Genomic DNA, 26,561 nt, shown 5'->3' on the forward strand with positions numbered 1-26,561 from the left:
AGCACTTCCATCTGTGTCAGACCACTTTGGAGAACAGGGAGGCCACATCGTTCTCGTTGGGGAATACGGGAAACCTTTAATTTGGGGTTGCACCCAGGGTGGGACTGATGTTTTGTTGTATACTGATGAGAATCTAGAAGAAAGGGCGGCAGAGTTAGCATCAGTTAAGCCAACTGCCTGTCTGTTTTGCCTGGAGTAGGCAGCTGTCCAATCAGTCGTGTCTGACTCTTTGCGACCCCATGGGCTGTAGCCCACCAGGCTCCTCCGTCCATGAGATTCTCCAGGCAAGAATACTGGAGTGGGGTGCCATTGCCTTCTCCAGGGGATCTTCCTGACCCAGGGATCAAACCCAGGTCTCCCGCATTGCGGGCAGATGCTTTGCCATCTGAGCCACCAGGGGCGCCCCAGTTGACTCACAGGTATATGTAATGTCCTGTCCAGTACTAACCATCACATTATCATCAGCTTGGAATAGTCACTAATTCACCCTGCCAGGTGATCAGAAATTGCTCACAAATCCTAACGGTCATCCCTAAGAAAGGTGACTGATTCTAAAATTTAGCTGAGCAAAATATTTTCCTGAATCTTAAAAGATGGTCTTTCCCACCTCTGGGGCTGTTTGCCATGTTCTCAACTGTGTGTGAACAGCTCCAAGGGTGAACTGGGCCTGGGGCCGGAATCCCCCGAAGGTCACAGGTCATTGCATTGGAAAGGCGAAGGTCACAGGTCACTGCGTCGGAAGGGCGGGAAGGTGGAGGGCAGGAGGGGCCGCCAGGGTTTGGGAGGATGCAGGCGCCTAGAGGGGCGCCCGGGGCCCGTAAAAGGCGAGACAGGAAGAGTACCCTTAGGAAGGAGAAGGGATTTCCTACTATTCAGAAGCTGGCACGGAAAGCTACCAGGAAAACCGTAGCATAGATTAGAAGTCCTGATGTGCAGTGACGTGGGCTGGTCCCTGGAAGCGTTTTTCTCTGTCCTTCCTTGATAAATGAAACTTTCCTCCCTTACCCAACGCGAGTGCTCGGGTTAATGAACTGGATGGCAGAGGGCACCTCCTTGCGGGTGTTTGCATGTGAGGCGTGATTTCTCGGGGCCTTGACCGAGCATCGTCCTCCACTTTTATTTCAGAAACTGAGGTCCTGGAGTTTTCAGCATGTGCATAGATATCTTTTGCCCCTTTTCCCAGAAGTGAGAACTCCAAGTGCATGAAGTCAGCGTCTCAGGACGTGCAGTGCATTCCCCTCGGGGTCGTGGTGTTTAAGCCGGGTGTGCTCACGTCTGGCCCCTGTGTGCCCTCTGCCGGCCCAGACTCCAGCTTCCAGAACCAACCAGGACGACCCACTCCTCCTCCACGATGGTTTCCCAAAGGGAGAGACCGTGCGCACCCCTCACCCCTCACATGGCCCGTGTGTCCTTCCTGGAATTATCACCGGAGCCTATGGGCGAGACAATTCAATTAGAAAGTCTTCAACACACAGAAACATTAGATTTCCCTCTGCCCAGCCCAGGAAGCCTGACCTTGCTTCTGAGGTGCAATCTCATGCTTAGGAGAGTTTTCTTCTTTGAAGATACCTGCCCGGGGAACTCTGCTGAATGTCATGTGGCAGCCTGGATGGGGGGAGAATCTGGGGGAGAATGGACCCGTGTGTATGGCTGAGTCCCTTCGCTGTCCACTGGAAATGATCCCAGCATTGTTAATCAGCTATACCCCAATGCAAAATTAAAAGTTTAAAGATAAAGAGATACCAGCCTTCTCCCACGAGGGGGAGGAGGGTGGGGTCGGGCAGCGGTTCTCAGACTTCCCGGTGCTAGGAGCCCTCCCGGGATCACGTCTGTGCCGCCCCAGGAGGGCTGGGCGGGGCGGAGACTCCGCGGTTCCCGCGAGTTCTCAGGTGGTGCGGACGAGGCTCCCCGACCTCTCTTGGAGCAGCAAGGGTGTCATGGAAGATGGAATCCCCACCAGACCTACATGCATCCGTCATCCCTAGCCCTGACCCCCCAGACCCCCGTTACCTCCCCTCTCAAGCGAGGGTGACGCCGACTTCACGCAGTTGTCCTGGAGGCAGAATGAGAGGAACCCCGTTTGTTGAAAGTTTTCACAGGGCTCCATCCCAGAGGACAGAGGATTGCAAGATCCTCTCATTATCGCTTCCCTAGGAAGGTGATAGAAAGTGAAGTAGCTTAGTTGTGTCTGACTCTTTGCGACCCCGTGGACTGTAGCCTACCAGGCTCCTCCCTCCATGGGATTCTCCAGGCAAGAGTACTGGAGTGGGTTGCCATTTCCTTCTCCAGGGGATCTTCCCGACCCAGGGATCGAACCCTGGTCTCCCGCATTGCAGGCAGATGCTTTAACCTCTGAGCCACCAGGGAAGCCCAAGAAAGGTGATACATTGACACAAATCAAGTCTCGGGCGGGCGGAGGCAGAGCCCACGAGCTCACGGCTCCTTGCCAGGTGTCTGCTGGCTTTTGAGAAGTATTTTATGGAAATACTTTCATCAAGTATTTTGTGGGACTGTTAGGAGTTTTAGAAGTTTTTGCAAAGACCTTTAAGCTACAGGCCTACCCTTTCTGAGGTACTTTTTATTTTTAACATCACTTATCACAAAAGGAAAGGAAGAGGAGGAAGTAGCTTTTCCGATCGGGACTTGCCGTCTGAGGCCGGAAGCTGATACGGATGACCCTCAGGCCAGGGGAGGACCCTTCCTGTTACTGGTCCCTCCAGCTGCTCTCTGCAGACACCCTAGATGCCCCGGGGCACAGGCTTCCCTAGGGGGATCTCACCCCTGATGACCAAGGCACGCACGCCCAGGGCTCCGACCCTGGCACGACTGTCCTTTCAGCCCCGGCCTCGCAGGGCGTGCAGCGAAGGGCTGGAACCATCCTGGGGTTCCATCCTGGAGGACGAGGGACAACTCAGATCCCCTCCAGGCTCTTCCTGGCTTTTCCCCATTCCTCTTCAGAATGACCCCGATTCACACCCTCTAGGCTTTATTCTTTTAAAAAATAGAAAATAGCAATTGACGGCTGGATTGTAGAGAAGTTTAGGACCCTCACACGTTGCTCCTAAGAATGTAAAATGAGGCAGCCGCCGGGGATCACAGCCTGGTAGCTTCTCAAGCCTTTAGAGTCCCCACGTGATACAGCTGGTCCACTCCTCAGTAATAGGCCCGAAAGGACTGAGCACAGATTCGAGAGCTCGGTGTGCGTGTTCACAGGTTGTTCATAACAAGCTGGTTTATCCACACAATGGAATCTTAGTCAGCCATAAGCGTGAAGTAGTGACCGAAGCCATGATGTGGACGAACCTCAAAATCCTTGTATTAAGAAGCCAGACACGAAAGGTCACGTATCATAAGTGTGATTCCACTGATGTGAAACACTCTGAGTGGGTAACGCCCGCAGACACCAAACGCGGAAGGGTGGTTACCAGAGGCTGGAGGCGGGGTGGGAATGGTGGTGGTGGGAGTGGGATTCTTTGGGGTGATGAAGGTATTTTGGAATAGATGGAAGTGATGGACAGAGGACACTGTGACTGCACCGGAAGCCACTTTACAACGGGTGCTTCTGTGGTTTGGGAATCTCACCTTAATAAAAAGAAAAAACGGACAGTGTGTTCCAGAAAAGGGAAGACTGGGGTTTTACTGCCAAAGCCAGACTTCCCGTCGGAGAAGCCATGGGTGAGTTTACTGACAACGGGAGGAAAACAAGGACGTGATGTCACTGGTCCACCATCACAGGGAGCCAGGAGCAGTTAACGAACAGGAGACAGAGGGATGCTTCTCGTTAAGAGGCTTGTATTCCATCTGCGTTAGCGGTTGGTGCTAGACAGTCATCCTCGGAGAGAGACGTAGTTTATGGACAATAAAGACCAGCAGTGCAGACGAGGAACCATGCGTCCCCCAAGGCTAATGACCAGTGGCCTCTGAGGGCTGCGGGACTTGCAGGCTTAGAGACTTGGTCTGTGGTCACAAACGAGACAGAAATGAGCCTCGCTCAGGAAGAGCCAGAATGATCTGAGTCAAAGCATCTTGTGTCTCCGAACCGCCGACAGATGCGGTGTCCCGAAGCCCCGGGAATCAGACAGGGACGCCACGTGTCCAGGGCCCGGCTGGTCACACGGTCCTCCTGACGCCTCTCTCACCTCCCCCAGACGTTCAAGCACGCCGGCTTCGTGGCTCCTCGTGGTGCTTGCGGTCAGGCTACCCCAGGGGAGCGCTGGCTGGATTCTGCTCCACGTGCGGGGCCAGCAGAGAACCCACCATCTGTGAAATGCTGACCCGGCCCCGAGGGGCCCCCAGGCTCCCCTTCATGTGAGGACACAGGGCCCCAAGCCTCGGGGCTCATCTCAGCCGCCAAACTCCATCTTACTCTCCATCTGCATCCTCCGCCCCAAAACGCCGCTTCCCCGCTCGCCCCACGCCCCGGGCCGGCACCCGCAGGGAGGAGCAGCATGGGGGCGGTGGGGACATCACAGGCGGGGTCCCCCACGCCCTTCCTCCCCCGCCCCGGTCCCGCGTGAACGCGGCGCCTCCAGCTGCATCTGAAGTCGCTCGCTTCCCCCCAGCGCTGTGCAGTGTCAAGGACAGATTATAAACTTCTGCCAGGACAGACAAACGTCTTAGCGGCACAGTTTATACAAGAAAGCCTTTTTGCAGGCTATAAAAGAGAAGTCTAGAAATAATGACTCAGTACCCCCTCAATCTAAAGGCAAGACAGGCATTCGAAATGGGGGAGTGAATGAGGCTCGGAGAGAAGGGGTCTGTGGGATGAACCAACAGCAGAATCCTTCCTTTAAGAAATCAAGACAGAGTCTTTGGGGTTTGGCTTGGTTTTGTCTTGTTACTTTTTTCAGTTTGGGCGAACCTGGGACGTTCATTAAAATAGAACTGTAATGCATAAATTAGTTCCAATAATAGAGCTGGAACCCCTTTTTAATCTTTTCATTTTGATTGCGGTAAAATGTAGGCAACATAAGATGTACCAGCTTAACCATTTTTGCGCAGTTTCTTGGCATTAGGCACACTTGTGTTTTGTACAGTCATGATCACCATTGCCTGCAGAGCTTTTTCATCTTTCCAAACTGAGAGTCTGTCCCTATTAACCCCTAACCGCCCACTCCCCTCCCCAGCCCCCGGTCGCCTCTCTGGTGCCTTCCATCTCTACGAATGTGACTCCTCCAGGGACCTCACATTAGTGGAATCAGGCAGCGTTTGTCCCTTCGTGGCAGGCTTATTTCACCCAGCATCACGTCCTCAGGGTCCATCCTTGCTGTGTCCTGTGTCAGAATTTCCTGCTCCTTTAAGCTGAATAAGAGTCATTGTTTGCACAGACCACATCGCCCAGCCACGGGCGTCTCCACCTTTGACAATTGTGGGAAACGCTGCCGTGAACACAGGTGTAGACGCAATCCGTCCGACTCTCTGCTTCCAGTCCTTCTGAGTGCGGTCACGGAGGCGGAATTGCTGGGTCACGCGGTGATTCTCTGCTTCATTTTTGGGGCACCTCCGTGCCGTTTTCCCCAACGGCCGCACCGTTTCCATTCCCTGCCACAGAGCAACTTCTCCAAATTCCTGCCAACACATGGTTTCGTCTTTTCTTTTTCTAAAATAATGGCCATCCTGAGGGATAAGCAAGGGCTTCCCAGGTGACTCAGCGGTAAAGAATCTGCCTGCCAACGCAGGAGACGCGGGTCTGATCCCTGGGTCGGGACGTTCCCCAGGAGGCGGAGACGGCAGTCCACTCCAGCATTCTCGCCTGGGAAACCCCAGGGACGGGGAGCCTGGTGGGCTGCCGTCTGTGAGGTCGCGGACGAGTGGGACACGCTTTACCGACTGGACAGCAGCGATGGTTCGGATGTACGTTTTGCATCTCAGAAACTTTTATTTTTCTCTGTACACGCACACGTACTCATGTGTGCGTTCTGTGTGTGTGTGTGTGTGTAGAGGGTGAGAGATGGTCTGACCGCTTAAACATCTGGGGGTCGCTTTGATATCTGGGTGCTGGTTTTGTCTCCATACCTATTGAGTGCATTATATGAGACAGAGACGATCTTAGGAATTTGTGTCTGGCACCTTCGTTTATACTGGAAGGACTTTTTTTTTTAAGTCAAGTAAATTGATTCTTTCGTGGCAACCCAGTATCATCATGTCACAGTGACGTCACTGTACTTGAGGGTGATTCTTGTCTCACATTTAATGTTTTCCCCCTTTGAGCTCTGTTACTTTCTCAGCCAGAAATCACTCAGAGGCTGTCATGGAAGAAGATGGTGATTTACAGAGTATAGCTCTTTAAGCGTGAAAAGTATAGTTTCAAAGCAGCACGCTTGGAGACGCTCATGCGTGGTTATGAACTGTGAACACTGACCGTCTGTTGTTCCCGCAGGGCCAGCCAGGGCCGGTGGGCCCCCAGGGGTACACCGGGCCCCCCGGCTTGCAGGGGTTCCCAGGACTGCAAGGCCGCAAAGGTGACAAGGGGGAGAGGGGAGCCCCCGGGACCACAGGCCCGAAGGGAGACGTGGTGCGTACAGAGGCGTGGGTGCGGCCCGGGGTGGGGGGGGGGTGTTTCGGCCTCCCTTAAGCCTGTTGCCTTCTTTACAGGGACCAAGAGGTGTTTCGGGCTACCCTGGCGCCAACGGAATTCCCGTAAGTTTCTCATAGGATTAAAATTTAAAAGCGCTGTATACACGCAGAGCAATTCGTTTATGACGTGCAGACACATATCTAACTAGTCCCCCTTTCTTGTTGATAACAACAAACCCTGTGGGGCTATATGTGCGTTTTTAAATTTTTTTCCCCTGGAACCTAGTCATCTCTGGACAAACTGCTTCCTTGTAAATGGCCTTCTGGACTGGGCCTGGAGGCCGCTGGGCTTCCCAGGACTGCAAGGCCGCACGGGGACGGGGGTCGGGAGCCCCTCGTTACTGTTTTGCAGTGACAGGTGGCAGGCGGCACAGACGGGCCGTACAGAGCCAGGCTTACGCCGCGTTTGAACTCGAGAACCCCCTGAGCAGAGAGCCGTCCTGCTGGGAGCGGGGACGGCCCTGTGGTCTGTGCGCGTCTCAGACTCTTGGTAGCAACCGCGCAGAGAGAAGACGAAAGGCATGCTTTGTCCATGAGAAAATCTAGAATGCAATAAAATGTGTTTTTCTAACCTAGTTTACTTTACTTCTTGTGGCACAAGAAAATAAACAGAGCAGCCTGACTCACAGCCTCCTCCTCGGGCCCGGGAGCAGACTTCCCAGGGACGGCTTCCTGCCCATCTCGGCCTCCGGGATAAATGTGTTTATCCCACGTTCAGGCCTGCTCCATCCCTGCACAGCTGACGTTTAAGGACATCTGCCTCCAGAACTTCACACTCATGCCAACATCTGTGCCGTGTCAGCATGCTCATACCCGCATGCACACACCTGCTCCACATGTGTTATCTGTCATCACGCTCATGCACGCATGCACACACACACAGACCCTGCAGGCTACGCAAGCGAGGCTGCCCTACTGCAGAAGAAAGGGGGAAGGGCATGAGTGGAGGCAGTCACAGAGAACTGCCGCTTTCCCTTAGCTCCACATTCAAGGGGATTTTTGCAGCGGGAGGCAGAGCTGAAGAAAGGAAGCCCCCCCTCGCCAAGACGTGAGACCCGCATGGCCGTGATCCCTGTGTCCCCTGGGAGGGGCTCAAACAGACACGTCGGTGACAGCACACAGCTGTGCACGGTTAAGGAAATAACTTGCGCGTGAGTCAGAATCTTAAGAAATTGGCAGAGCTGAAGAATTTGCAGATTTCAAGGGTTAAACAAATAACCAAAGCGTTCTCTTACCAGCTGCCTCCGATGAAATTGCCTGTTTTTAACCCACTTTTTTTGGCCTCTTGGATTGCCCCTGGGTGGGCTCCTCTGGAAGCAGAAGTCTGTGCTTTAGATGGAGTGACCTGGTGGGAACAAACTGTAACTGATCGTGTCATGTTTCCATTGGTTTTTTCCACTTCATGCTCATTTCATGTCAGAAGCAAATATTTCTCAAACTAGGGAGGGCATGATCATCACCTGGAGGGATGATCATGGTAAACAGATACCTGGTCATTTTCTCTGGAACGTCAGGGCTGCTAAAGACAGTCTCCTCGATGCCTAAGTCTGAGAGACGCTCACAGCAAGGTAACGTGAACGCCACCGCTATATCTGAGCACCTAATGAACATAGAGTTTGAGGGACCCGGTACTTTTTGCTGGTTAGAATCATTTCCAGTGCATTCCCACTGGCTATCTGTTTTACGTGTGGTAGTCTGTATGTTTCCCTGATTCTCTCAGGGAGCTCGGACCGGTGCTCTGGGACAGCCCGGAGGGGTGGGGTGCGAGGGGGGAGGGGGGTTCAGGAGGGAGGGGACATATATGCCTGTGGCTGATTCGTGTTGATGTATGGCAGAAAACCTGCACAATATTTAAAGCAATTATCCTTCAATTAAAAATAAATAAACTTTAAAAAAGAAGTCACAAGCAAAGTTAATGTGTAGTAACATCTAAGAGCTGTATCATCCAGAAATAGACCTGCTTAGATGTTGAACACAAGATGGACATCTAGCTCAATAGAATTGAAATTTTCCTTTGAAGGAAAGCTCAGATTAAGATCAGGCTGGCGTGCAATTTCAAATGTCTCAGATCCAGTCTAGGGGAGTCAGGAAGGCCCAGAGCAGACTGATAATTCAGGGGGAGATGAGGAACTCAGAGGCATGTCTTCTGAGACAGTTTGAAGCTGTCTCATCCCAGTTTCATGAAACCTAAGCCCCTGGGGGCTGGAGGCTCAACGGCTTGTCTATTTCCAGGGCCATCCCGGGCAAGGCGGACCCAGAGGACCCCCCGGGTATGACGGCTGCAACGGGACGATGGGCGACGCTGGCTCCGCGGGGCCCCAGGGCCCCGGCGGCTTCCTCGGGCCCCCCGTGAGTACGCGCAGCGCTCAGCCTGCTCCGCTGGTTGGCTGCAGAGTCTGGGTGGTGGAAATGCAGGAAAGGTCTCGCTTTCGGGAGAGCCCGTCGAGGACCCCCTTGAGAAACCGTCTCAGGGAAGGTCTCCCAGGAGGGTGGGCTGCCTCCTGCCTGCAGGATGGCGTTGGGTGTGGGGGAGCAGGCACGTGCCAGGACCACCTTTACACCCAGAACCGTGGCTGCCCGCCCTCGGTTAGCAGGCAGGATGGAGCACACCTCCGCGGCTGAGGCGTCTTGCCCACATCCAGGCGTGCTGACTCAGAGCTCCATTTCGCTTTTGTCCTTTGCACGTTCAATGGAAGGTAATGGGTTTGTCTCCCAAGCATACCATCACTTCCTCCCATTCAAATAGCAAGAATAATAGCGGAATCGTAGAACTAAAATTTTAGAAAGCTTAAACCTTGAACAGACTTCTCCATTAGTCATCACTTTTATTAGATTCTAACACCCTTTGTGACATGAACACACAGGTTTGTTCTCTAGGATAAACAAGGTGGACTTTGCTTCTGTAAATGGAAGAACTTTCATGTAATGACCTACTTCATGGCCGCGTTTATTTTTTAGGGTCTTTGCAAACACTCTTATTTGATAATATGTTGCTACTTTATACCAACATATTCCAAATTCAGGGTTAAACTAACACTTTGTGGCAGAACTTTTTATTTAAAAAACATTTTAAGGGCCGGGAAGGGCAGCAATGACAGTCTTCATTGCATTCCCGGAGCTGGCCGATTTCTGGGTACCCTCACACCTCTGCCCGCCAGCTCCCCATGCATGGCTGTTTCTTTTTCATGTGATTCAACTTATCAGTAAGCTACACCATGCTCTATTCTAATACCAGAGCTTTCGTTATCAATAAATGTATCCATCACTAAAATACAGGCTTTATATGTGGATATTAAAAGACCTGTGCATCATGTACTGGGCTGGCCACGAAGTTCGTTCAGATGTCACGGGAAACCCACACCAACGTTTTGGCCAATGCAGTGTACTGACGCAGGCCCGTCTTTGACGGATGACCCGGAATCTCTCCCACAAACAGTGCTGCGGAGTGAGGGTCGATGTTCTAGTATGCGAACGCAGAGAAGGCAGAGAACAGTGTCACTGCAAAGAAAAGGGACAGGTCGGGAGAGGAAAGCGTTCGTCTGCTGAACGTCTGCTTGGGTTTCTGAAAATTAAATCCTATCGAATATTTCTCTTCTAACTTTAAGAAAGATGCTGCTGGGTAAATATGAAAGTAGAAGTCTCACCTCCTGGTGAGGGTAGAGATGGGCGTTCAGAACACTCTCGTTTGGCCATAAGGACAGCTGGGCGTCGCCCACGCGAGGGGGCAGCCAGTGGCTCCAGTCGCTGCGCTGAGTGCTAACGGACGGCTTGTGTTTTCTTTCTCTGCCGTGTGCGCGCATTTAGGGGCCCCAAGGACCGAAGGGGCAGAAAGGCGAGCCCTACGCTCTGCCCAGAGAGGAACGCGACAAATACAGGGTAAGTTGGCAGAGACGGGGCATGACCGAGCCCCCGCGTACACTGCCCATTAACAGAGTGACCTCTGCATGGAGCGGGGGGACGCGCAGTGGGGGAACAAGCCAGAGTCCCCACTGATTTCAGGGTCCTCTCACTGGCCTCCAGGCTGTAGGCCGCCTTACACTAACTGCGGGCCTGCCCTTCTCACACTCATGACAGCGCAGCCGTCTAGGCAATTTAACATCACCGAGTCTCTAGACAGCGGGTGTGTTTTATAGGCTTATTTCCAGCACTGCAGTAAAATGCAACTAAGTCCACAGATTCTTAAAAGCTGAAACTCTTCAAACTCTTTCTTCTCAATTAGGGGGAACGTGGAGAGCCCGGACTGGTCGGCATGCAGGTAAGCACTGCTTTGTTAGAGAAGAGCCCTGGCAGAACCTGACGGGCTCCGGGCTCCACCCGCTTCTGCCTCCATAACCGCCTTCTCTGTTGCCTCTCCGTAGGGGCCTCCCGGCCGCCCTGGGCCCGTGGGACAGATGGGTCCGGTTGGGGCTCCAGGAAGACCGGTAAGTTCCAGGCTCACGTGCTCACCCTTGCGGTTGTCGAACATCCTCCGAGATGCAGGCTGTGCGGACGCTGCTGAAGGCCTCACGCGTGCCTGACGTGTGTGGTTGCCAAGACCACCCAGGCCATCCCTTGTCTGCGCTGCCGCCATCAAGGTTGAAGAGCGAAGACTCAAAGCCAGCTAGGTCAGATTTTGGCCTGGTGCTGGTCTGGAGCCCTTCCAGGCAGGCAGAAGCTCGCCCAGCCCCATAGCGGACCAGCAGACAGGGGCCAGTCAACCCGCGCAAAGCAGACCAGGGTCCAGCGGGTCCATAAGGAGGAAATAGGCTCTGCTGGGCCAGGCCTTAGAGCAGGGAGGCCACACCTGGCCTGGCCTTAGAGCAGGGATGCCACAGCTGGCCTGGCCTTAGAGCAGGGATGCCACACCCGGCCTGGCCTTAGAGCAGGGATGCCACAGCTGGCCTGGCCTTAGAGCAGGGATGCCACAGCTGGATCAGGCCTTAGAGCAGGGGTACCATACCTGACCTGGCCTTAGAGCAAGGATGCCACACCTGGTCTGGCCTTAGAGCAGGGATGCCACAGCTGGCCTGGCCTCAGAGCAGGGAGGCCACAGCTGGCCCTGGCCTTAGAGCAGGGATGGGATGCCACAGCTGGCCTGGCCTCAGAGCAGGGAGGCCACAGCTGGCCTGGCCTCAGAGCAGGGATGCCACAGCTGGCCTGGCCTCAGAGCAGGGAGGCCACAGCTGGCCCTGGCCTTAGAGCAGGGATGGGATGCCACAGCTGGCCTGGCCTCAGAGCAGGGAGGCCACAGCTGGCCTGGCCTCAGAGCAGGGAGGCCACAGCTGGCCTGGCCTCAGAGCAGGGAGGCCACAGCTGGCCTGGCCTCAGAGCAGGGAGGCCACAGCTGGCCCGGCCTTAGAGCAGGGATGCCACAGCTGGTCTGGCCTTAGAGCAGGGGTACCATACCTGACCTGGCCTTAGAGCAGGGATGCCACACCTGGCCTGGCCTTAGAGCAGGGATGCCACAGCTGGCCTGGCCTTAGAGCAAGGATGCCACACCTGGCCTGGCCTTAGAGCAGGGGTACCATACCTGACCTGGCCTTAGAGAAAGGATGCCACACCTGGCCTGGCCTTAGAGCAGGGATGCCACAGCTGGCCTGGCCTCAGAGCAGGGATGCCACAGCTGGCCCTGGCCTTAGAGCAGGGATGGGATGCCACAGCTGGCCTGGCCTCAGAGCAGGGAGGTCACAGCTGGCCTGGCCTTGGAGCAGGGATGGAATGCCACACCTGGCCTGGCCTTAGAGCAGGGATGGGATGCCACAGCTGGCCTGGCCTTAGAGCAGGGATGCCACAGCTGGCCTGGCCTTAGAGCAGGGATGGGATGCCACAGCTGGCCTGGCCTTAGAGCAGGGATGCCACAGCTGGCCTGGCCTTAGAACAGGGATGCCACAGCTGGCCCTGGCCTTAGAGCAGGGATGGGATGCCACAGCTGGCCTGGCCGTAGAGCAGGGAGGCCATAGCTGGCCTGGCCTCAGAGAAGGTTCACTGTACCAGGGCACAGCCATCATGACAGGTGAGATACTGGACATCAGTTAACCAAGTGACCCTTGGACCCCCCTGAGTGGCGTCCACAGGTGTTCCCTCCTCCTGCAAGTCTAATCAGAGTGAGGCTTGGCAGCCGAACCCCTGGATGGAGGAGGGCGAGTCCCAGGCCTGGCCGCCTCAGATCCTCCCCGCTGCCCAGGGACCAGGAGGTGAATGGGCTCCTGCAGAATGCCAACTCTCTTCTCCTCCACGTTTTTTATTAATTAGACAAACAGGCCTTGAATTTCTCAGGGAGAGCTGTGGCCGCAGGTGAGAGAGTCACTCTCAGAGACCACCATGCCCCAAGATTGGGGTGGCCGCAGACAGGCCGTGGGACCCGCTCCTCGGCCAATGCAGAGAGGCAGCGGGCACGTGTGTCTGCGGGCAGGTCCGTCACACCAGCAGCTGGGCTGGGAGTGCGCGTTCGCTTCCGTCAGACCGCTGATCATAATCGCAGCAACTGATCACGTCTCTAGGAAGCACAGCTCTCCCGGGCCATGCTGGCTGTCGCCCAGCAGCCCTCCGGCCCTGAGATCTGGCCGAAGGGAAGGAGACGGGCTCGTGCTTCGAGGTGCCCTCGGCCCTTGAGCCCACGCAGCTGCCTGTTTACGGCACACGGGCCACGGGGCGGGGGGTGCCCCGCTTTATGCACACAGTTCCGGGAAATAAGAAACAGCAGCATGCGCCCCGCCTCCCCGAGCCGAGGTGCCGGCCTCCAGGTCTTCACGCGCACCGCTGAGGCCTCCCACGGCCCCGGCCCCATCCACTTGCTTCCACGTCCACACGCCTGGCTCGTCTAAGGCACGTGTCAGGCCTTTTCCCCCGGTGTGGCGTGGACAGGGGCTGCTCTGCAGGAGCACGAGGCGACCCTGGCGGGCGGGTCCCCAGCCCCGCGGAGTGGCCGGACGCAGATTAACGCTGTGCCTGCTCGTCCGCCGGCCCAGCAGCGGGCCCTGCGGGATGATGCTGGGCGGGGGGGGCGCACGGGAGGCCGGGGGGGCCGTCTCTGGAGGAGCGGGGCCTGGGGCCTCGCAGAGGGAGCAGAGCCAGCGTGAGCAGGACGCAGATCAGGTCAAAAGCCTGAACTCAGAAAAGCGAGCCAGGAGCAGCTGTGCCGGGGCAGCCAGCGGACCCTGAGAGCCGGGCCCGACCCCCCGTCCTCCATCCCCGCGTCCCCGCAGAGATGAATGTGCTGGAAGGCTCTTCACATCCTCCCCGGTGTGCTGAACACACAGCGGACGGCTTTCCCAGGGCTCCCAAGCAGATGTCATCTGGGTCCTGGGGTAAAGAAAACAGTTGACAGATTTCTTTGTGTTTGTGCAGGGACCGCCTGGACCCCCTGGACCCAAAGGACAGCCAGTAAGTTGTGGGGGCGGGGTGGGGGGGAGGGGCTTCCGTGCTTCTGTGTCTGCTTCTTGACCCTGGAACTACCTGGCTGACAAGCACATCGTTTGTCTCATGAGGACGACTGTTCATACAGTTATAGGACAAGGCTCTAAACTCCAAGAATAATCCATGCGTGCCCCTGACGGCCACATGAAGTCGCTGAGTGAGTGGATGCATGGAATGGCTTGTCTGCAAATCACATAGCATTCCTGTGGCCACATGAAAATCCAGCTGGCGAATGTTTGGTTAGAAACGCGGAGCCCAATGGGGACAACCCCTGCTTACCCAGAAGGTGCTCACTCATGAGCCGGGGCAAGGCAGAGCTGGAGTTGTGCGGGGAGCTGACGGCCCTGCTCCTGCCCGGGGGCAGGCGGGCCCTCCCAGGGCGTGCTGTCGGCCTCTGGGGGTGTATTCAGGGAGCTTCAAGCCAGGCTCTGGCCCAGCCCTGCCCTCTTTCCATCAGAGAAAGACGATCCAGTGGGCTGGAGCACCGCAAAGTTGGTGGCTTCTTAGGAACATGGGCACCATTCGGGCTTAACGTGACCTGAGAAAGTTAAACAAATCTCCAGGACAAGCCGTAGGAGGTTGGCGAGGGATGTATTTGGTCAAACCCCGACGTGAGTCAGAAATACTGGGCTACCGTTAGGAACATTTCAGAACCACTCTTTGGCCTGTGTTATGGCCAAGGACGCCTCCCCGGCCCACCCATTCCCAGGCCTGCCCCACAGAAACCCCATCTCCCGGCCGCCCGGGGACCTCAGCTGTCACCACCCCGACCCCAGCTCCCATCATCTCTGACTCAGCTTCCGGCTGTGGCTGGAGCTCGTTAAGGCTTCTGCCCACCCCCCTGCCCGGCTCCCTGCCGCCGGGCCTCCCAGGGCGGGCTGGGAACGGCCCAGAGCCAAGAGATGCGGATGTAGGACGGGGCGGGGAGCCCCGGGGTCCCCTCCGATCCCCACTTGGCTACAGCACAAACAGCCGCAGGCCTCAGCGGGTCACTTCCTGGTGCCCTAGACGCCGGCTTGAGAGGCAGGGGCCGGCTCGAGAGGCAGGGGCACGTCGGGGTCCCAAGCACGTCTCGTTCTCGTCTCGCCCGGCTGCGTCCCTGTGCTTTGATTTCAGCTCCCCAGCCAGGTGGGAAGGAAGCAAAGAGAAAGCAAAAATTAGGGAAAGGCTTTGTTTTTATTTGTGGAAACTCGGGGCACCAGAGGCGGGGGGTGTGTGGTATGGACAGAGATCGGGTGGGCCCCACGGGATCCTGCGTCTCGGCGGGGACAGGAGCCCCGGGAAGGCGGCGGAGCCGTGGGCAGTCGGAGGGCCTTCCTGAGCCGCGCGTGGTCTGTCCCGCGGCCCTCCTGGCGGGCGGTCAGCCCTCCCACGCGCGCGTGGACGCTCCTCTCATGAAACTGTCAAATACACGCCAGGGTGCCTTCCCAGTCTGCCTCGGAAGCAGAAAGGATGATGAAAAGTTTGGCTAAACTCAAAGAACACCATCATTAAGAGGGTTAGGACATCTTCCTGTGACACTTAGGATTAATTTACCAAAGTGAGAAAGTCTGAGGCAGAGGAGAGTATGAATCACGATCCTCAGATTGGGATCCCAGGCAGGAAACGGCTGCGTTCTGAGCCCACAGGGCCCGGAACCCGAGGAGACGCTCTGAGACCCTACCTGTAGAGTCGGAGGGCCTGGGCTCAGACCTGAGCTCCATCACCTGTTCGCCACGAGGCTTCGGTCCAAGGATATGACACTCTCCCCATCGATGACGTCCAGACTCACCGTGAGGCCCAGAGGACTGAGGGGAGTTAGCAGGGGCCCTGGACTGCCAAAGCCCAGGGCCGCCAGGAGGAAATCACTCAGGGCTTCTTGGTCATCAGGATTTGAGCAGTAAAATACATAAGCAAGTGGCGAAGCGTCCCCAAGGGTGACAGAACAACTGTCCTTAGCCCCCTGTACTTCAGGTTTTGCTTGAAGTACAAAGCACAAATTCCTTAAAAGCAGAGCTTTATTAAAACACTAGTACATCATTTTTATGAGCCCAGAATTTTTATCATCTAAGGTTTAGTCTTAGTGAACTCGGAGCTCACAGTGAGGGGCCACTTTCTGCAGCTGGTACAGTGTCTCGATTTGCTCCTGTTCATTTTATGTGATACCTGGACTCAGACTTTCAGTACACCGTTTACATGCGGCAATAGCAAAAGAAAAGACGTTTCTTTTCCTTTTGTATTAATTCGTTCCTGGGAGCTGAAGCCAGAATATTATGCAAGGATAGTTGTCCAGTGATGTTGCAAATACATAGATATGAGGTTTCTTTTCCTAAAAGAAATAATTCCATTTCACTGTGATTATTGACTTTAAACTTACAGAAGCCATTTGTCTTTCAGGGCAACAGAGGACTTGGTTTTTATGGAGAAAAAGGTGAAAAGGTAAAGGAAACTTACTAGATTGAATTAGGAAATACTGACAGCTCATTCTAATGTCTTCGTTTTATGCAGTTGTCTTGCGGCGCTCTGCAAACACCCCATTTGAAAGCAAAACGGTCATTGTGAAGTGTCGGGTTAGCAGACAGACTCCAGCGGTGGTTACGCTCTGTGAGACAGGGCTCTCCTAGACCCGGGGATTGAGCTGGTGGATTCTTTATTTCTAGTGCCACCTGGGACGCCCGTTCTGATTTATGTCTTGGGTACCAGTCTGAGATAGCAGTAGCATCATACACAGCAAGGTCCACCGAAACATTTGGCCTCCAGGCCAAATAACGTCCTTGTATATAAGTTCATCATAGGGAGATAATTCCACCGAATCAAATGCACCCGCAAACTGACCAAGCTAAACAGCTTATATGCATAAATTCTAAATGATGATTAATACAAGTGGAAATCAGGTAATTTTGCATTACTCTTATTTTATTCTGTATGATGTCTTTACATTTTTTAAATGTTTCACACTGGGGCAGAGCCGATTAGCAATGCTGGGGTGGTTTCAGGTGGGCAGCAGAGGGACTCAGCCGTACGTATACACGAGTCCGTTCTCTCCTAAACCCCCTGCCACCCAGGCTTACACATGACCTTTATCTTATGACTGTAACATTATCAACATTGACGTACGTGTGATAAGTAACACGCAGACAGGAACAGCAGTCTGAGGTGGGACTGCTTTTGTTCACCCTCGATCGTGTCCTTCAGTCTAAAGACAACGGCTTTGCTAAACCGTTCGCAGGGGGACATGGGACTGCAGGGACCCGGCGGGATCCCCCCGGACAACGGCTACGTCGAGAAGCCCACGCCCCTGTACGAGCTTCTGCCGGAGCAGTATAAGGTAAGGGGCTCAGCAAGACTGACGCGTCCCGTTTGACCTAACAGGAGCAGGAGGGAAGACGGAGCTTCCTCTGGTCTTATTCAAGCAGTCACGTTCACAGTGGAAATGCCCTCCCCACCGAGTTAGCAAATTATGCCTTAGAAAGCACTGATCAGTCACAGGCTCTCTGTGCATCACTGTCCCTGATCGTGAGAAGTGGAGCCAGCGCGAGGATCCATTTGAGGACCGCAGCTCCGTCTTCAGTCTCTAGTGTGGACGTAGCCCGTGGTCGCAGCACAGCTCAGAGCCAGGATGCGGAGCCGTGTGAGCAAAAGAAAGCCTGCGTTTTGCTGACAAGGGGCGTCTCTGTGGGCTTTTGGGTCAAAGTCAGATTTCTGACTCTGGTAGTTTCTGTTAATGTTTTGTTTGACGAAAAGCATCCTCTTGGAGTCTAAATAAAAATTAACACCCATCTCTATCACTCATTCACTCAGACCGTTCACCCGTCCTAAGCCTTCTGGGTCCCCTGTGCTTCATAAAGACCGAAGCAGTGACCTGGTAGAATTCTGAGCTCGTGGGGCGGCAGGGTGGAGACCGGGGTGAGACGCACCACGAAAGGTCACGGGAGCCAAAGTGAAAATCCCAAACATAGACGGTGATCCCTGTCTCTCGAGCATCTGTCAAGATGGGTGTGAATGCCAGGGGACGGATGGGAGAGGGCAGGCTGGACCCCCCCGACCCCATGGGGGACGTGAGTCTGGGCAGCTGCGGCGTTAGGAGCGGCTTGAGCGCTGACAGAGGCAGCCTGGGCAGAGGCTGGTGCGAGCCCAGAGGGGACGGCCGTGTGCCAGCCGAGCTGAGAGCAGGACAGCCCTGGAGCACCAGGCCGGACAGGGCCTCCCAGGTCTCAGGGTGGATCCAGGAGGGACTCTGGCTCCCGGGGGGGACCCGACCATCAGCAGCATAGGGCCCCCATCCAGTGTCAGGACAGGAGCCCGGGTGGAGTGAGGCCAGAGCAGGTGTGATCCCTGCCAAGATCATCAAGCAGCTGAATTACATTTCCCTGTTCTCTGCAGCCAAGAGGAAATGCGAAAAAGTAGAGACGTTAGTTTGCCAACAAAGGTCCATCTAGTCAAGGCTATGGTTTTTCCAGTGGTCATGTATGGATGTGAGAGTTGGACTGTAAAGAAAGCTGAGCACCGAAGAATTGATGCTTTTGAACTGTGGTGTTGGAGAAGACTCTTGAGAGTCCCTTGGACAGCAAGGAGATTCAACCAGTCCATCCTAAAGGAAATGAGTCCTGGGTGTTCATTGGAAGGACTGATGCTAAAGCTAAAAGTCCAATACTTTGGCCACCTCATGCGAAGAGTTGACTCATTGGAAAAGACCCTGATGCTGGGAGGGATTGGGGGCGGGAGGAGAAGGGGACGACAGAGGATGAGATGGTTGGATGGCATCACCGACTGGGTAGACATGAGTTTGAGTCAACTCCGGGAGTTGGTGATGGAAAGATAGGCCTGGCATACTGCAGTCCAGGGGGTCGCAAAGAGTCGGACACAACTGAGCAACTGAACCGAACTGAACTGCAGAGGGAATGGGTCCCAGGACCTGGCCAGCCTGCAGGGGGCAGTCTGGAACTGCAGGATCCTGGGACCTGTTCTAGGATTGATGAGTGAACGGACCCATTGCCGCCTTTCCTTCCCCGTTTTAGGCTAAGAGAAACGGAGAAAACTGAGCATATAAAATTGATATCACAGGCTTCCCTGGTGGCTCAGTTGTAAAGAAACCACCTGCTGATGCAGGAGACATGGGTTCGATCCCTGGTGGAGGAAGACGCCACGGGTCACGGAGCAGCTAAGGCCGTGCCCCACAACCATTGAGCCTGCGCTCCAGAGCCCGGGAGCTGCAACTGCTGAAGCCCACGCGCCCTGGAGCCCTCGCTCAGCACCAGCAGAAGCCACCGCAATGAGAAGCCCGCCCACTGCCTTTAGGAGCCCCCGCGCACTGCAGCTAGAGGAAAGCCCATGAGCAGTGGAGACCCCGCACAGCCAAAAACACAGACAGAGAATTATTTTGAAGGAAATAAAGCTGACGTTGCTTTCCAAAGCCACTCTCACTCAGGACTCTAACACGCTCCTGATGAGCCTTGTCCTCGGAGGGGACCCCCCCCATCACCTGAATGACCTCTCGCTATTTCATTATCCAACGACAGCCCGTCTGTTATCGCTGGGGCTGTTCCCCAGGCATGTGCCCTTCCATGTGGGCCCTGAAGGAAAGTCACAGGCAGAAAAGAGACGGCCCTGCAATCACATCAGAATAACACGCAATTTCGTCTACGTTGTGAAAATCCAAGAGAAATAGCACATTTTCCCCCTTGAATTTTGAAGCCGCAAGGTTTAGGGAGTCATTTGTTACAGTCCGTTGATATTCGTTGTTTGCAGTTTTATAAATACTTTGCACCTCATGTCATCAATCCTGACCCATTTTAAGTGGCATTCGTGAATTAATGAGCATTTCTTGTCTTTCGTGTCTTCACAGGGTGAAAAAGGAAGCGGGGGAGAGCCAGGGAGAATAGTAAGTCAAGGAATAAAGACGCTTCTTCTCACCGGTGCTTCCGAGTTCTCGGGGGTCCCATCACAATGGTAGACTGTCCGGGGCGTAACAACCCACTGCTCTGGTCTCCAGTCCACTCATCTGCAGCAGGAAAGGGTGATCGTTTCTCACGCTGTTTTTCAGAAAACAGTGTCAGGATGTCTTCTTTCTGCAGAGTCAGCACCGGCTGATCACTCTCTTCTGAAGTTCATAAGTGAGCCCAAACCACTCAGAAGAGCAGTTCCGTGGAGGGAGGGCCGGGCGGGCTTGGTGGCGGCTTTCTGGCCAGGGTTTGGCCGTGTCATCGCTCTGCCTTCCCTGATCTGGGTCCCGCCTGCCCCCGAATCCCCAGTGCTCCCGTCGCCACTTACCAGGTGACGATGACCGGTGATGCGCCGGGTGGATGACCGTCCCAGCCCACTGCAGACGTCCTAGGAGCCCGTCCTGCGTGGAGCCGGAGAGGCAGAGGCAGGCTGGCCGCAGCGGGGGCACTAAGAATGAGCCCCCAGAGCAGGCAGACCGTGAAGTGTGGTCTCTCTGTTCTCTCCTAGGGCATCTCCTTGAAGGGAGAAGAAGGCATCATGGGCTTCTCGGGATCACGGGTAAACTTTCTGGGCCTGCTGTGCGCTTTGCATTGTCCAGCTTTTGGAAAGACTTCATTTTGCTTTCATTTCTTGCTGAAGTATCGTTGGCGTACGGTAGCGCAGGTGGTAGATCCACAGTACGCTGACCACAGTTCTCAAAGGCTCCGCCCGGCACAGTTGTCCTAAGAGCCCGGCTCTATTGCCAGCGCTGTGCCGAGTGTCCGAGCAGCGTGCTGTGACGTCACCGTCTGTGCCCCCGGCCCTCGCTCCACGGCAGAGCTGAGCTGGAAGTGCAGAGGTCTGCCCCACACCCCGATCCGCGACGCTCACTGTCAGGCTCCTGCCCCTCCGGGGGCTGTCGGCTCCCACCCTGAACCTGCCTTGACCGACGCGTCATTGTCACCCAATAACTGTGGGTTTTAAGACCGTGCTCCCCACTTTAGGGAAGGGACATGAACGGAACTCAGACGCATTTCTGCTTGTATTAGCCTGAATGACTTGGTGGTAAGAGAAACGGAGGCTGTCTCCAACAAGGAGCTCGATTTCTTGTTGCCCCAAGAGTCCAAGGAAGATGTCCCTGGTGGGGCAGATGGGGTGAGGGGAAGTCTCTTGAGGAGGCTCAGCTGCCTGTCACTCCTGGCCTGAGGGCAGACCGCCCTCCATCGCCGGAGCTCAGTCAGCTGGCCCCGTCCACCCCCAGTGAGCTGGGAAGGTGGGCAAAGACAGGAGCCCTGGGGCCACTGGCCACAGCCAGCCCAAGGACGAGTATCAGTCTCCAAAACCAGAACCAAGACTGGGAGCACGAGGGGCGGGGTGCCTCTGGCTGTGCCGTTTTGACTGTTGTGTTTATGGGTTTCTCCACGTTTCTTTAAGTCACAGCCAGGATGCGTTAGGTGAAAGTGTCGCTAAAACGACGCCTCTCCTCCAGGAAGGAGAGGGAAGTCCAGGTGGCGTCAGTATTGTCATAGCGAAGTGTTCACTCAGCCCAGGCCGGTGCCGTGACCGCGCCCTCCAGGAGAGGTCGCTGCATGTTCTGAGCCGTCGCCGCTTCTGTTTTCTCTTCAACCCAGGGTGCCCCCGGCTTCGACGGTGAGAAAGGTTCGCCGGGACAGAAAGTAAGTGTGAGGCGTGAAATGCAGTCTAGTCCGGACCTGAAACATCTTACACGGGTCACACGTGAAGACTGGGCATCCCAGAAAAAAACACCCCCCCTTAAAGCTTTCCCATATTTGCAGTAGCAGAAATGCTCCCTCCCTGATCGTCTCTGAGGCGTGAAGGAGCGCGCTCGCACTTTCTGTCGTTCGGCAGGCCAGCACGGGTCCCTCCCGCCCCAGGCCAGCCATCACCTCCCTTCCGCTGGCCACGACCCCCGGGGCTCCCAGTCTGGGCCTCCCTGTGTCAGCAGCAGCGTCCTGTGAGAAGGGGGCCGGCGTGGTGGCTGACAGTCCACCCGCGTTCTCCACCCACTGACCGCTCACGCTTTCACACTGGGTCTTCAGCGACGACCCAGTTTGTTGTCTTTATCCCGGGTTCCACGGACAGATTTTTGGTCCGCTTTGTAGGAAGCCGATGTTCGGTGAGAAGGGCCTTGTGAATCTGGGTCAGGCGTGGGGCTATCTGACTGCTGATCTTACGAGAGAGAAGACGTTTAAACAGGGCTTTTTAGTGGCAGTTCCGTTCTTGTCACGGCTGTCTTCACTCGGGCCCCACCCGCCGCAGACCCCGGGCTCACGCCTGCAGCTCATCCAGGGAAAGGGAACGTCCCTGTGTGTTCTCCACGCGTGTTTCCCGCCCAGCGCTCCTCGGGGTTCCCCGTCCACGCGGGCAGCACCGTCTGAGCGGCTGGCTGGGTCTCGCTGGACACGGCTCGGGCAGCCTGCCTGGTCACCAGCCCCAGGGTTGCTCAGGCTCCATCCAGGCTCTGGCCTGGGTTGTGGGGCAGTCAGTAGGCAGGAGGTCAGTTTTAACATCATAGAAGTTTGCCTTCACTTTCCAGTCTTCACTTAGTGTGAGAGTCAGTCTAAACCAGAGGCCCAACATAAAATACCGAATTAAGCCAATCTTAGTTCACTCTGAACGAAGTAACTTTCAGCATGCATGCTCCTGGATTTCAAAATATCCTGTAAGGTAATCAGATAATGCACATTTTTATCCCATTGGCATTCTGATTTTAGGGGGCCTTGGCATATATATTCTTTTTCGAGAAGGAATAAATCTCTAGATATTTTTTTTTAAAGCTTTAAATACCTATCCAGATATGATGCAGCTCATAAGGGTAAACCTTGCCTTTCAATAAGTATTCAAGGGAATTAGAATGCGATCATTACAATTAGAGATTTTTTTAAGTCAAGAGCAAAAGCTTCTAACTGAAGAGGCTCCATGCTTCTAGTTGGTATTAACTAAAAATTTTCAGAACCCACCTTGGGAGATGGTTTTAACAGGTGGATTGGGTTGCCAACGCTCCACCCCTCTCGTCAGTCTTAAAGTCCAGACGTCAGGGCAGCTGGTGAGTGTGCCTCAGCAGGAAGGACTCCGAGAAACACGTGACTCAAAAGACGAACCTTGAGCCTAAGGAGGCCCAAGACCTAACACCGCTCATGGTCCAGAGGCCGTCGGGGGTCGAGGAGCCCCTGGGCCCAGCTCCACGAGGGTGGGGTGGGCCAAGCCCCCCGCGTAGGGCGTTCACACCCAAACGTCCCTGTTTCCTCAGCAGCCACAGGAAAAAGGCGCTAAAAAGGTAGGAAGGAGGAGCAGCAAGCAAGCTGAGACCTATCAGCCAAACGTCACAGTTTGACTTTTATTGAGTCCTGATTCAAACAAAGCAACTCTAAAAAGACACGTTTGAAACTAAAATCCGGGAAAATTGAACGCCAAGTGGGTAGAAGGTGATTTTAACCAATTATTGTTGATTTTACTGGACTTCCCTGGTGGTTCAGATGGTGAAGAATCTGCCTGCAATGCAGGAGACCCAGGTTCGACCCCTGGGTCAGGAAGATCCCCTGGAGAAAGAGAATGGCTATAGACTCCAGTGTTCTTGCCTGGAGAATCCCAGGGACGGTTGATTTTGGTAGATACAATGTACTGCGGCCACTCCTTTATATTTTAGAGATAAAATAAGCACCAAGCATCTTTTCTGCAGGGAAGCAGAGGACTGGACGGGTACCAAGGCCCTGACGGATTGCCGGGACCCAAGGTGGGCTCAGGCCTCCTCTGGGGGGCGGGGGCGGCTTTCACTTCCTTCCTCCGGGTGCTGTTCTGATCCCCTCCTGTGCACCCTCGTGGGAGAAGGGGGGAGGGGGCTGCGCGAGCGGGCACTGCAGCAACGAGGGTGGGGGCCCTGGTTCCCATGAATAACCCCGTGGGGGGACGCAGGGGTTGAGGACTCGGGGCACACCTGCTAGCTGTCAGGGGACCCAGCAAGGTGGGGGCGCATCCCACCGGGCGGGGCACCGCTGATGAGGACAGAGGGCTCACGGCCAGGCCTTCTGGGGCTGGAGAGGCTCAGAGACGTCTAGGCAGCTCGTGAGTTTGGGTCTCACGGTCCAGATGGTGTTAGATCGGGTGTGGGCACACAGCCCCAGCTCACCCTCAACGGGCGATCCGATGGCACCATCAACGCGAAGGAGTCTTCCTGGAGGCAGGCGGTCCCCTGGCCAGTCCTGGTGTCTGACAGGGGTCTCAGGGTGAGAGGGACCCCCGCCCGCTCCATCCTCTGCTGTCATGTCCGGCTGGCAGCCGGGAGGCTGGACTGACCAGCGCTGCCGCAGCGCGGGCGTGGAGTGCAGGCAGCGCCCGGGGTCCCGCGGCTCAGCACAGCCTCCACCCGGCTCCTCATCCTCTCAGATCTGGGAGCAGCCGTCGGGTGCAGAGGCCGGCTCACCTCCTCTCGTTTCCCTCTCTTCCTTCTCCAGGGAGAAACGGGCGACCCCGGCCCCCCCGGCGTGCCGGCCTACTCCCCGCATCCTTCCGTGGCCAAAGGTCTGTGCCGTGCGTTCTTCGCGTTCACATCTCCCGGGCTTTGTGGTCTGTGGTGGACCCAGAGCCATGAGCTCGGGGGAAAGACTTTCTGTTCAGCACTTAACCTTGGAGAACGCTCCCTCCCTGTGGGATGAGAGGGGTGTCACGGAGCGCCCCCCGCTTCCCTCCGCCGGGAAAGGCTTTCGTTCCGACCCGCCTCGTGTGGGCTCTGGCCTTGCCCCCCGCAGCGGCACCACGGAAGCCCAGCCTCGTGCCCACCAGGCCTCCGTGGGCGCGGCCCGGCGCCTGCCCTGGTTTCCGCTCCAGCTCTGGCTGCGCCCGCCCTGGGCCTTCCGTTTGGCTGACGTGCCCCCTGGACGTCCTTCCCTTGACCCTCCTCCGCTGTCCGCTGCCCATATCAGCTGTCAGATGACGCGGCCTGGTGCCCCTCTGGCCTCTGACACAGCGGCTGTGATCCCATCCAGGCGCGCCTCTGTGGGAATCGAATATTGGTCAAGCGTGTAGCCCTGAGCCGCACACTCAGAGCTCAGAAATATTGTCCACTGTTATTTTCACTCTCCGTGGTCCATCAAAGTCAGATTCCCCCCCGCCCCCGACAAATAACGCTCCCGTCCTATATTGTTTTGGTGTTCTGTGCCTGTCTTGTTTTATAATATTTATAGGAATTTTGTATCAACCCTGTTTGGGCTTCCCAGGTGTCTCAGTGGTAAAGAATCTGCCTGCCAATACAGGAGACATAGGTTCCATCCCTGGGTCGGGAAGATCCCCTGGAGGAGGAAATGGCAACCCACTCCAGTGTTCTTGCCTGGAGAATCCCCTGGACAGAGGAGCCTGGAGGGCTGCAGTCCCTGGGGTCGCACAGAGTCAGGCGTGACTGAGCGACTAAACAGCAACAACGTCAGCCTTATGTGACTGAGGTCGAGCTCCCGACGGGGCCGCCGCGGATGAGACACTTGCACCCCGCGCGCCTCATGCGGTGGACAGGGCATCAGTCCTTTACTTGCAACGAGAGCATGAACATCCGCCCCGAGGCCCGGACAGTGGTCCTTTCATCGCGGGGTGTCTGTCTCGGTTCCAGGTGTCAGAGGTGAGCCGGGATCCCCAGGACAGCCCGGGGAGCCAGGAGCCCGCGGAGAGCCAGGAGACCCCGGTCTGCCGGGCCGGCCGGGCACGTCCATCGGAGACGAAGGTGAGCTTCCGTGGCCCCGAAGCTAAGACGTGCGCTCGGGTCTCCCGCGAGTCCCGCCCCTCACTGGTGCTCTGTCCCTTCGGCTGGCCCGAGCGTGCCTACACTCGAGTCGTCTGGATGTGGCCACAGAGCCGCTGTGTCCTAACTAGGCTAGACGTGCTGCTGACGGTAACACGCGCGCTTCTGTCTGTTTCTTGACTGGGAGGAGCACGGGCTTCCTCCGACGTCATAGCCAAGCACTCTAACAGCTCTCGGGCCGTCCCCTGGGGGCAGGCAGGGGGCTTTTTAGAGTGGAGCAATGCTGATGAAATATACCGGCGGCATGGCCCTTTAGGTCACTGGCTGGGCCGTAAACCACTGGTCCAGGGGGTTGTCCAGGGTCTCGGGGCACAGCAGCGCCGTGGCTGAATCCCAGGGGGCTCACGAGGCTGTGTTTGCTGTTGGGTTTTCAGATGAGAAGAGAGGCTTGCCGGGTGAGATGGGACCCAAAGGCTACCCAGGAGAACGGGGTTTCCCCGCGGTATACCCCGGCCCCCCAGGGACCGAAGGGAAGCCAGGGCTCCGCGGGCCCCCCGGGCGCCCGGGACCACCCGGCCCGGATGGTAAGTGGAGGGAAACTCAAGGGCGGGGCATGCTGGCGTCCGGACGCAGGGGCCTGGACGCAGCCGCAGTCTCACTTGGGTTTTTCTGCTGATAATTCTGCGGACGAGGCGGCGGGCGGTGGGCGCGGAGGTGGCAGGCCATCCGGGGTGCAGACAGGAAGGGCCCGCCGTGACTCCCCCTGCCCTGGGCTGACCCCCGCGGGGCAGACTTGAGGCTCTGCCTTCTGGGCCCCCTCGAGCCAGAGCTGCCGCTGAACAGGTGGCGATGCTTGACGCCAGGAGTGGCCGGAGCGCCTGGGGGGACGCGGCAGCCGTGGGGGGCCCAGACGGAAGATCTGAGCCCCAGACTGGACGGGCAT

The 26,561-nt window shown here is 56.1% G+C and overlaps 1 protein-coding gene across 1 annotated transcript in view; it reads left to right on the plus strand.

Annotated features, from left to right (window-relative positions):
- Positions 1–26,561, plus strand: part of COL4A2 (collagen type IV alpha 2 chain) — a 160,805-nt gene that overhangs the window by 99,914 nt on the left and 34,330 nt on the right. Inside the window, exons 5-20 of the mRNA XM_065902160.1 lie at positions 6,380–6,514; positions 6,595–6,639; positions 8,809–8,925; positions 10,381–10,452; positions 10,796–10,831; positions 10,935–10,997; positions 13,903–13,938; positions 16,348–16,389; positions 17,180–17,278; positions 19,796–19,831; positions 20,401–20,451; positions 21,504–21,548; positions 23,573–23,626; positions 24,345–24,411; positions 25,490–25,600; positions 26,053–26,202. Of these exons, the coding sequence (XP_065758232.1) occupies positions 6,380–6,514; positions 6,595–6,639; positions 8,809–8,925; positions 10,381–10,452; positions 10,796–10,831; positions 10,935–10,997; positions 13,903–13,938; positions 16,348–16,389; positions 17,180–17,278; positions 19,796–19,831; positions 20,401–20,451; positions 21,504–21,548; positions 23,573–23,626; positions 24,345–24,411; positions 25,490–25,600; positions 26,053–26,202 (1,159 nt within the window). The remainder of the gene's footprint in view (positions 1–6,379; positions 6,515–6,594; positions 6,640–8,808; positions 8,926–10,380; positions 10,453–10,795; positions 10,832–10,934; positions 10,998–13,902; positions 13,939–16,347; positions 16,390–17,179; positions 17,279–19,795; positions 19,832–20,400; positions 20,452–21,503; positions 21,549–23,572; positions 23,627–24,344; positions 24,412–25,489; positions 25,601–26,052; positions 26,203–26,561) is intronic.

Source organism: Muntiacus reevesi, chromosome 11 (genome assembly GCF_963930625.1).
Source record: "Muntiacus reevesi chromosome 11, mMunRee1.1, whole genome shotgun sequence".
Classification (NCBI taxonomy): domain Eukaryota; kingdom Metazoa; phylum Chordata; class Mammalia; order Artiodactyla; family Cervidae; genus Muntiacus; species Muntiacus reevesi.